Here is a 12,070-nt window from a genome sequence, read left to right on the forward strand (position 1 = left end):
GCCTCGCTCAGTGGGTTAAGAATCCGGCATTACTGTGAGCTGTGGTGTAGGTCACAGATGCAGCTCGGAACCCATGTTGCTGTGGCTGTGGTGTAGGCTGGCCTACAGCTCTATTTGACCCCTAGCCTGGGAACCTCCATATGCTGCAGGTGTGGCCCTAAAAAGACAAAAAAAAAAAAAAAAAAATCCGAGTACAAGGTAAACATTCACGAAAGGTGGCTATCATTCCCATCACCACCACTATGCAGAATCATGGTTACTGTAAAACAGCATCACCAATGCCCGCTGACTGGTTAACCAATGCAGGGTCACCTGAGCATCCTTGACAGGTGGAAGAGGGCTGCACATTCCTCTGGTGAAGGGAGCAGCTTCTTACCTGAGATCGGGAGGCAGGCAATTCCTGCCAAGGGCAAGCTCACAGCAGCCTCAGATTCTAATTATGTGTCAAGTGGTGAGGATTAAAAATAATTTTCTTTTTCTGAATAAAAATCCACTTATGGAAAAATGGCGAGGACTCAGAATCTGCTGGCTGAATCGAAATAGGAAGTGAGAGGTATGATGAAAAATCTTCCTCAAACCAGGAAATAAAAAAATACACCATCCCTAGAGGGAGAACAGCAGTATCATAGTACTTGCCTTATTCATGTCAGAGACTGAGAGCATCATTTCTGATCAAAGACCCTCACTGATGAAGCTGCTAGAGAGGTGACCAGGTCACAGTTCCACATGATGCTCCTCTGGCAGCAGCAGAGCTATGCAAGAGGGACCAGCCATGCAGCTGGCATGATCCAGGCAAAATGAAGAGGAGGGCCCATTGTAGAATTATAAATACATGACAAATAAATTTGCTGGGCCTTTGAAGAAATCGAGAAAAGAGCGTTACACCTGGCATTGCCCTTGGCAGTTCAGGGCTGGGGACCATGCACAGGTGCATGCTCTGCTCGCAGGGTCTCCCCCTGGCCTCGGTGGGGGTGGCCCCATCCCTGGAGGTGATGTTGCATGAATGTGTTACTCACCACTGTCACGGCGTCGTTCAGCAGGGACTCCCCAAAGACCAGGATGTAGAGCTGCTCATTGACGTGGATGTTCTCGAAGACGGCGAGCACGGCCACGGGGTCCACTGCGGAGATTAAGCTGCCGAAGAGCAGATTCTCCAGCAAAGTGATGTCGCTCAGGCCAAAGGCTTCAATCTGGCAGATCCCGAACAGAGACACCCCGATGCCGATGGAATTCCAGAGCGTCCCCACCACGGCGTACCAGAAGATGGTGCCAATGTTTTCAAAGAACGGGCGGGTAGGCATGAAATAGCCTGCATCCAGCACGATGGGGGGGAGGAGGTACAGGAAGAACACATCTGTCTTCATGGCCGGGGGGGACTTCTCATCCACCCCAAAAATAATCCCCCCAAGCAGCAGGCCAACCATGATGAGAAGGCAGCTCTCAGGGACTATGGTGGGCAACTTGTGATACAGATGGAAGCCTGGCAAAGGACAAACAGACACAAACCTTGGGTTATGTAGGAATGAGGGAGAAGGCAAACTGATTCTCTCTGACAAAACCAATAGGTCCAGTTTCAAAATCTCCCAGGTCAACATAATTGGCTCTCAACCAGCTTTAAAGATTAGGAAGCAAAAGTCAGAGATTCCCCTTGAAACTATTCACAGAGCAGATTCAGGTACACTTTTGGATTTAAATCAGAAGTAGTGGGAGTCCCTGTTGTGGGCAGGCAGAAACGAATCTCACTAGCATCCATGAGGATGCAGATTCGATCCCGGGCCTTGCTCAGTGGGTTAAGGATCTGGCATAGCTGTGAGCTGTGGTGTAGGTCGAAGACGAGGCTCGGATTCTTGCTGCTGCAGCTGTGGCCGGCAACTGTAGCTCTGACTGGACCTCTAGCCTGGGAACCTCCATATGCGGTAGGTGCAGCCCTAAAAAGACCAAAAAAGAAAGAAGTAGAATGCTACAGAAACACAGCATCTAAAGAGTTGGCTTTCATCTAAATTCCAATAAAGTGTTCTTAAACAAGACAATGCAATTTTATACTTGAAGCAAGATCTTGAGTCCCAGCACATTTTCAGATGTCACATCTCGTTTCATACTCATAAAAACCCTAAGGAGGGAGTTCCCCCGTGGCTCAGCAGGTTAAGGATCAGGCATTGTCATGCAGCGACCCAGGCCACTGCTGTGGCTCAGGTTTGATCCCCAGCCCAGGAACTTCCATATGCCACCACTACAGGAGTGGCCAAAAACAAAATAAAAGATAAATAAAATAAATAAAAAAAATCAAAACTCTCAGGAGTAAGCAAGACAGTAATTTTCACCTCTTTTTTTTTTTTTTTTTTTTTTTTGTCTTTTGTCTTTTGAGGGCTGCACCCACAGTATATGGAGGTTCCCAGGCTAGGGGTCTAATTGGAGGTACAGCTGCCGGCCTACACCACAGCCAGAGCAACTCGGGATCCTAGACATATCTGTGACCTACACCACAGTTCACAGCAACACCAGATCCTTAACCCACTGAGTAAGGCCAGGGGTTGAACCTGCGTCCTCCTGGATGCTAGTCAGATGCGTTTCTGCTGAGCCATGACGGGAACACCCAGAGATAATTCTTAAATGCATGGGTGTGAGTGTGTTCCAAGGGAAGTTTATTTACGGGCTCTGAAACTAGAATACAATTTTATATGTCACCAAATATCAATCTTGTTGTGATTTTATTTCACCATTTAAAAGTGTCAAAGCCATTCTTGCCCCACAGACCACATACAACCATGCTAGGGGTCCTCTTGGACCCCAGGCAATGGTTTACCTACCCAGGTTTAGTTTGTACTTTGTATTTCCTGCTAATTTCTATTTAGACTGCTTAAGGCACTATACTTGTGTCATTCACTTTTTTTTTTTTTTTTTTTTTTTTTCAGGGCCACATCTGCGGCATACGGAAGTTCTAAGGCTAGGAGTCAAATCAGAGCTGCAGCTGCTGGCCTAGGCCACAGCCACAGCAACACCAAATCTGAGCTGCATCTGTGATCTACACCACAGCTCTCGGCAACACTGGATTCTTAACTCACTGCACCACAACGACAATAGGCAACAGTGGATCCAGCCACATCTGTGACCTATGCTGTAGCTTGCAGCAAGGCTGCATCCTTACCACTGAGCAAGGCCAGGGATCGAACCTGAGTCCTCACAGAGTTGAGTCCTTAACTCGCTGAGCCACAACGGGAACTCTGTGTCATTCACTTTTTATTACCAGCACATAAATTGCTGTAAGGATGGATGCTTTAAAGTTTATTTTATTTTACTTGCAACAGAGATTCATTTGGTGGGGAAGGGAACAAGATTAGGCTCTCATATAAAATACAAAGACTTTCCTCTCTTGGAGTGAATCTATCTTTTTAAAAATTTTTTAATTTTTATTGAAATATAGCTGATTTACAATGTTGTATTAGTTGCTGGTGTATAGCAAAATAATGAAAAGTATTCTTTTTCATATTCTTTTCCATTATGGTTTATTACAAGATATTGAATAGAGTCTTCTGTGCTAGACAGTGGGACCTTGTTGGTTATCTATTTTATTTTATTTATTTTTTTATTTTTTTGGTCTTTTTTTTAGGACCGCACCCACGGCATATGGAGGTTCCCAGGCTAGGGGTCTAATCAGAGCTACAGCTGCTGGCCTACACCTCAGCCACAGCAACACCAGATCTGAGCCTTATCTGTGAACTACACCACAGCCCCAGTAATGCCAGATCCTTAACCCACTAGGTGAGTCCAGGGTTCAAACCTGCATCCTCATGGATGCTAGTCAGATTCATTTCTGCTGAGCCATGTCCAGAACTCCCAGTTATCTATTTCAGATACAGTAGTGTGTATCTTCTAATATCAAACTCCTAATTTATTTCCCCCCCCACCACCACCTGTCCCCTTTGGTAACCATAAGTATCTTTTCTATGTCTGTGAGTCTTTTGCTGTTTTCTAAGTGAAGGGAATCTAACTTAATTTCTCTCTGCATATAGATGTGGAAATGAACTGAGTTTAAAAGGTCTAGGTATAACAGACTGCAATGCAAATAATTCACTGCATTTTCTCATTATACATGAAATAGGCCATTAGATAAATACTGGAAAGAGAGCAAAGGGAGCAGGAACACAGGAAGCTTCCAGAGAGCAGGAGCTACAAAAGGGCAACAATGTAAAAATTTGAATCCCAGTAACCCACCCCCACTCCTACCACCACCAACAAAAACCACACAAAATGTTTCCAGAAATAATACAGTTCTAATTCACCATTAGCACAACCACAAGGGAAAGTGAAAATCTGCAGAGGTGAGAAGAGAGACATGCCTTCAGGCAGAAAAACTCACTGGTGGTGAAGATAAATACACGTGTTCTAACTCACGCTCCATATTCTAAAAGAGCGTAAAAAATAATGATATTGTTAGGTCCAGAAATATTTGCTAAGCCCTTGTTAAGTAGGGGACAAGAACCCTTGGGAACAAGGTCAATGAGGGCAACCACTGTGGCTGCCAGACCCAGAACTAGCTTTCCTGGCTGGTCCTTCTCAAAGCAACTCTGGGCAACACTGGATATAAAGTAAAGAATATTCTAATCCAAGTCATGCCTCTTTGGCTGGAGAAAAAAAGGTAAATATGGAATACATTAAACTGGTTTTTAAGAAAAATACCTTCATTCAAGTCTAAAAAAAGCTGACTGTATGTATATCAATTCACATAGCAAGCAAATATTTGTTTTTAAAAATAGTGGTTAAGGATCTGGCGTTGCCGTGAGCTGTGGTATAGGTTGCAGATGAGGCTCGGATCCCGAGTTGCTGTGGCTGTGGTGTAGGCCGGCAGCTGTAGCTCCAATTAGACCCCTAGCCTGGGAACCTCCATATACTGCGGGTGTGGCTCTAAAATGCAAAATAAATAAATACATTAATTAATTAATTAAAAATACAGTAGAAAAAAATTGTATTGGGGAAATAACAATTAAAAATAAAATTAAAATAAAAAAATAAAATAAAATAGAGTTAAAAAAAAACAAGGTCCTACTTATGGCACATGGAAGTATATCCAATCTCCTGAGATAGACTGTGATAGAAAAGAATATAAAGAAATCAACTATACAACTATATTGTACAACTTACAGCCCACGACTATATTGTAAATCAACTATACCTTAATCAAAAAATTTTGTAAAGTCTTCCAGTAACACAGGAAAGATGATGGCTGTGTTCATGAACCCACGTGGTAAGTACGCGAGGAGGTGGGATGCTGGATATATTTTGAGAGTTGTTCCAAGAGAATGTGTTGTGGGCCTGGATGAGGGATGTGAGTGTGAAACTGAGATACTATATATATATATATATATATATATATATATATATATATATATATATATAAATAAAACTATATAACTAATATATATATATATAAAACTATATAACTAATATATATATATATATATAAAACTATATAACTAATATATATATATATATACACACACACACACACACATAGCTATTTTCTTCTTCAGCCCCAGCTCCTGGACAGAGCTCTTAAAAACCTTAGTAACTTGCTAAGGGTGCTAAGATCATCTTTTGTTCTACCCTCTGGTCTTTGACTGTAGTTTCTGACACAGAGCTCTTACATTCCTTGGAATTTCCTGGGTCACAGGAGCATCTTTTGTTCTAATGAGCCAGCTCTTGGTGGGCTGCTGGATAGATTCAGTATGGAGGCTGATCACAGAGAGACAAACTTTGAGTAGAAGTCCGGAACTTTCAGCTCTGCCCTTCCTCCACCCCGGGCAGTCAGGAGAAACCGGAGATAGTGTTACTAATTGATCGTACCAGTATGCTGAAGCCTCAGTAAAAATCCCTGAACCATGGGTTCCTAAGGGCTCCTGGGCTGATGAACAAATCAACTCACTGGGAGGGTGGTACATGCCAGCTCCACAGGGACAGAAGCTCCTGCACTCAAGACCCTCCCAGACCTTGTTCGATGTCTCTCTCTCCAGCTGTTCATCTGTATGCTTCATTATATAGTAAACCAGCAAATATAAGCAAGTATTTCCCTGAGTTCTGTGAGCTGTTCTAGCAAATCATCAAACCCAAGGAAGGCACCACGAGAGCTGCAATTTATAATAAACGCCAGTAAGAAGTGCAGGTGACAACCTGAGAATTAAGAAAGAAAAGCAGAAAGGGTAAAAATAAATGTGCAAATTCAATACATTTTCTTCCTCCCCCTGAATTTTCTAAATTAAGCTTGGCCACTGAAGCCAAAATTATAGTACTCTTTGATGTGGTTCACGATGTATATGGAGAAAATATATATTATAAGGTGGGGGAGATTTTAAAAACATAAAAGGAGGAAAGGTTTCTATACTTCTCTCACACCGGTAAATGACTACACAAGAAAACAGCTATTACTCATGTGTGTCTGTGTGTCTATATATATATAAAATCATATATATATATATATATATATATATATATATATATATATATATGATGTAATGCCTGAAGGAACAACTAAAACAGCCGTACAAAGAGTTACCCTCAAAAACACTATTGATACATGAAAATGGAGTTCTAAAAATAACCCACAGGAAGACAGGAAAAGAAAACAGAGAAGTGTAAAACAGAGAACAAAGACAAAACAAAAAATGAAGATTTAAATCTAAACACATCAAACACATCAATAGTTATGAAAAATGTAAATTGTCTAAATGCATCAATTAAAAGACAGTTCCTAGTAGAATCAATTAAAAAGCATGACCCAACTACACATTATCTAAAAAAATTCACTTCATATATAAGGATACAGGAAGGTTGAAAATTAAAGAATGGAAAAAGTCACATCATTAAAATATCACAGACAGAGAACAGACTTGTTCTTGCCAAGGGGGCAGGGGGAGAGAGTGGGGTGGATTGGGAGTTTGGAAGATGCAAACTATGATATTTGGAATAGATGGGCAATGAGGTCCTACTGCACAGCACAGGGAACTATATCCAGTCTCTTGAGATAGAATATGAGGGAAAATAGTATAAAGAAAGGAATGTGTATATGTATATATATATATATATACATATACACACACATATGTGTGACTTGGGTCACTAAGCTGTACAGCAGAAACTGGCACAACACTGTAAATCAACTATACTTTAATAAATAAATAAATAAATTTTTAAAAACTAATCAAGTGGAATTGGCTATATGAATATCCAATACTATAAAACATAAGCTTCAGAGCAAAAAAAAATTATGAAAGACAGGGGAAGACATCACCTAACCTAAAAGGGTTAATCTGCTGAGAAAATACAGCAAGCCAAAATATGTATGCCCCAAACAACAGAACTATAAAATATACAAAACAAAACCTGATGGAACTGAAAAGAGAAATAAGCAAATATGTAACTATAGATGAAAACGTCAATATCCCCTCTCTCAATAAGTGGTAAAATAATAGATCATCAACCCACAGGATCTAACTCTATAGAAAATCCCAACCAGTAACAGCAAAATATATGCTCTTTGTAAGAATACACAGAAACACATACCAAGATAGAATATATCCTGAGCCTTGACAACAAACCTCAGCAAACTCAAACGAACTGGAATCATACAGGGTATATTCTCTGATCACAAGGAAGTCAAACTGGAAATCAATAACACAGATAAAACAGGAAAATCTTGGAATTCCCGTCCTGGCTCAGGGGAAATGTATCTGACCAGCATCCATGAGGACACAGGTTTGATCCCTGGCCTCTGTCAGTAGGTTAAGGATCCTGAGTTGCCATGAGCTCTAGTGTAAGTCTCAGACGTGACTTGGATCTGGCATTTCTGTGACTGTGGTGTAGGCTGGCAGCTGCAGCTGGGATTTGACCCCTAGCCTGAGAACCTCCATATGCTGGAGGTGTGGCCATAGAAAGACCAAAAAAAAAAAAAAAAAAAAACTCTAAACTTGAAGACCCAACAACACACTTCGAAATAAGCTATGGGTCTTCACATCCACTAGGGTGGCTGTAATTAAAAAAAAAAAAAAAAAAAGATAATAATAAATGTTTTTTAGATGCAGAGAAATCAGAACCCTCACATGCTGGTTAGAAATGCAAATTGTGCAGCCATTCTGGGAATCAGTCTGGCAGGTCCACAAAAAGCTTAACAAAGACTTATCATTTGATCAAGAAATTTCACCCTGGTATATAGCACAAAGATATGAAAACCTTGCCACAGAACAGCTTGTATACAAATGTCCATGGCAGCATTATTCATAATAGCCAAGAGGTGAAAACAACCCAAATGCCCATCAGCTGATAAATGGATAAACAAAATGTGGTTAAAAAAAAAAAAATCATACAATGAAATACTACTTGGCCATAAAAAAGGATGGCCTATTACCACATTTCTTACATGGATGAACCCTGAAAATGTGCTAAATGAAAGAAAGCAGTCACAAAAAACCAATTCTGTATGATTCCATTAATAGGAAATGTCCAAAAATAAGCAAATCTATAAAGACAGAAGGTAGACCAGGGATTTCCTTGGGGTGCAGCAGGATGAGGAAATTGCATAGCCATAGCTGAAACATACGTGATTTCTTTTGGGAGTGCTGAAAATGTTCTAAATTTGGTTGTAGTGATGGTTGCACAACTGTGAAGATACTGAAGATCATCAAATTGTATATTTTAAATGGGTGAAATACAGCCTATGTAAATTACATCTCAATAATACTATTCAAACAAAAAAGTTCACAGGTCGAAAAGGGAGTCTTAAGGGAAACCACAAACTTGGACTGAATGAATATGAAAATACAACATATCAAAAGGTGGGACACAGCTGAGATAGTGCTGAGAGCATTCTAATGAATGCTTCAATAAAAGCATTCATTAGGCAAGAAGAAAAGATCAATGATCTAACCTTCCACTTCAAGAAGCCAGAAAAAGAAGAGCAAAAAACCCAAAGTAAACAGGCAGAAGGAAACTGTCAAGACAGAGCAGAAATCAGAGAAACTGAAAACAGAAAAATAAAAAAAAAAATCAATGACATAAAAATCTGGATCTTCTTAAAGATAGATAAAATCAACAAACATCTAGCAAGAATGTCAAGAAAACAGAAGACAAAAATTATAAATATTGGGAATTTAAAAGGGGAACCAACAGATTCTGCCAACATCAAAAGGATGGTGAGGGAAGAGGATGGACAGCCCCACACACAAATGGCACCTTAGATGAAACGGCCCCATTCCTTGAAAAACAAAAATGACCATGACTTACCCAAAACGGAGATAATTTGAATAGCCCCAGAAAATACATTGAATCTGTAACTTAAAAATCATCAAAAAAGAAGTCTATAGACCAGAAGTTTTCACCAGTGAATTCCTCAAAACATCAAATCTCTACACTCTCTCCCAAAAAACAGAAGAGGAGGAAACATTTCCCAATTCATCTTATGAAGCTGGTATTATGCTGAAATTAAAACCAAAGACAGGACAGGAGTTCCCTGGTGGCCTAGTGATTAAGGATCTGGCTTTGTCACTCCTGTGGCTTGGGTCACTGCTATGGCACAGGTTTGATCCCTGGCCTGGGAACTTGCACATGCTGTGGGTGTGACCAAAAATTTAAAAAAGAAAAAATGAATAAAAGAACAAAGACAGGGCAAAAGAGAAAAGCAGAGATCAGGATCCTTTATGAGTATTGTTACACCGTGATCTGTATTAAGAAATACATTTTTTTTTTTTTTTTTTTTTGGTCCTTTTACCTTTTCTAGGGCCTCTCCTATGGTATATGAAGGTTCCCAGGCTAGGGGTCCAAACTGAGCTGTAGCCGCCAGCCTACACCAGAGCCACAGCAACGCAGCATCAGAGCTGCATCTGTGACCTACACTACAGCTCACGGCAATGCTGGACCCTTAACCCACTGAGCAAGGCCAGGGATCGAACCCTCAACCACATGGTTCCTAGTCAGATTCCTTAACCACTGAGCCACGATGGGAACTCCAGAATACATTTTTGGTCTTTGACACTCAGTTCTAGACAGAGAGCACTGGAAGCCCCAGGCATCGCCTAAGTGTCCTTTGTTATGTAAATAAGGTCACTAAGGTCCCTAAGGTCCTGTAATCTTATCTGCCCAGTGGAGGAGGGGCTCCTTAAGGAAATTAAGTTCGATCTGAGAAATGAAGAGGAAGAGAAACGGTTGAAGCCAAGACCAGTGGAGGGTGTTCCTCGCAGAGGGAACAGCACAGGCAAACCTCACTGGTGTGGACCCAAGTGTGGTCCATGGGAGGCGGGGATGAGTCTTGGCCTTGTCATCCACAGGGTGAGTTTCCCCCGAATTAGTGGGAAGCAATAACAGTGGACATGGTCAAGAATATGAAGAAACAGGTGCACTTTCCAATGATAGCGCTGAGCGGTTTGAGAGGACAGTGTTGAACACTGTGACTCTCTGCCCCTGCTAACACTGTGCCAATGGATTGAGCAGGACACTTACTACACCAGGGGCACTTGACCGTTCCTGTCATCTGGCTCTTCTCTAGGGATTCTGGGAAATTTGCTCCACAGTTACGGACAGACACACAGTGGAAAAGCATCAGATATGCATGTAATCCACCAAAACGATGGAAACTAAAAATCGTACACCTCACCTTTGATCACAGTTCTCCTTTCCCTACTTCCAAATTTTCTGTCTTCTTTCAACTTTAATTTTTCTCATTTATTTCCCAAAGGAAGGCACAGCCAGCTGGTTTAAGCAGATTACACCAAAGGTTGATGCTTTTATCACTGCTGGTGATTTTCACCTTTACCTCGATTCCGTAAAGATTGAAAGAACTATACCATAAAAGTAAAATCTTTACTTTTCCCAAGCACAAGAGAGTAAATATGACATAATTCTACCTCCATAAAATATCGAAAGCAGTCAAATTTATGGAGACAGAAAATAGACTAGAGGTTCCCAGGGAATGGGAGAGGGGGTGGTGGGGATTGTTGTTTAACGGGGAGAGTTTCTGCTTGAGAAGATGAAAAAGTTTTAGAAATGGATGGTGGTGATGGTGTCACAACATCATGAATGTACTTTTTCTTTCTTTTTTTTTTAGAGCTGCACTCATGGCATATGGAGGTTCCTAGGTGAAGGGTTGAATCGGAGCTTCACCTGCCAGCCTACACCACAGCCACAGCAATGCCAGATCCAAGCTGCGTCTGTGACCTACACTACAGCTCATGGCAATGCCAGATCCTTAACCCACTGAGCGAGCGAGGCCAGGGATTGACCCTGTGTCCTCATGGATCCTGGTCCGGTTCATTACTGCTGAGCTGCAACAGGAACTCCAGGAACGTACTTAAATCACTGAATTAGACACTTTAAATGGTTAAAATGGTCAATTTATGTTATATATATTTTACTACAGTGGGAAAAAAAAGCTCACCATCATTTTTCCCATTGCTACTCATTTATATTCAATAATTACAGCAAAATAAAACAAAATATTGACAGATCTGCATAAACACTGATAAACAAACCAGCATGAAAAGATGATGTTCCTAAAACTGATCCCTGCTGACAGGTACTATCACCATGCAGATCACCCAAAATATTCAGTGATCCGCTGATCCACAGCCTCAGAACTAGGCCTTCGTAACACAACTTGAGGAGTGGTGCGAACCCCAGGCTGTTCAAAAATAAAAAGCAAAAAACCCAGAATTTTCTGCAATTCAAAGGGCAAAACAAGTAATTTTTACAAAAATGTTCATAGCAAAAGGTCAAAAAAGAGAGAAATGGCTGAGCAAATGATAACATATTAACATACTATAACAATTTACTACTGCACATATTTATTATATCAGTACTTCATGAATTTATTCAAAATAATGATCAGTCAACAAGAGCACAAAGAAGAGTCATGCTATTATTTTCGTTATATTTAAAACTGTTAAATACATTGGTTTTAGTCCTAGGTATATTTTTATTTTATTTTTTAATCATTCATTTATATGTATTTTTTTTTCTACTGTACAGCATGGTGACCCAGTTACACTTACCTGTACACATTCTTTTTTCTCACATTACGTGTTCCATCCTA

General features: G+C 40.6%; 1 protein-coding gene across 1 annotated transcript in view; it reads right to left on the reverse strand.

The window, feature by feature from the left end:
- Window positions 1–12,070, reverse strand: part of SLC9A2 (solute carrier family 9 member A2) — an 87,228-nt gene that overhangs the window by 54,270 nt on the left and 20,888 nt on the right. The window contains 1 exon segment of the mRNA NM_001100189.1: window positions 1,017–1,480. Within this exon segment, the coding sequence (NP_001093659.1) occupies window positions 1,017–1,480 (464 nt within the window).

This window comes from Sus scrofa, chromosome 3, assembly GCF_054392235.1.
Source record: "Sus scrofa isolate SSC_HxYL_T2T_F1_AM1 chromosome 3, Sscrofa_HxYL_maternal_Yorkshire_Landrace_v2.0, whole genome shotgun sequence".
Classification (NCBI taxonomy): domain Eukaryota; kingdom Metazoa; phylum Chordata; class Mammalia; order Artiodactyla; family Suidae; genus Sus; species Sus scrofa.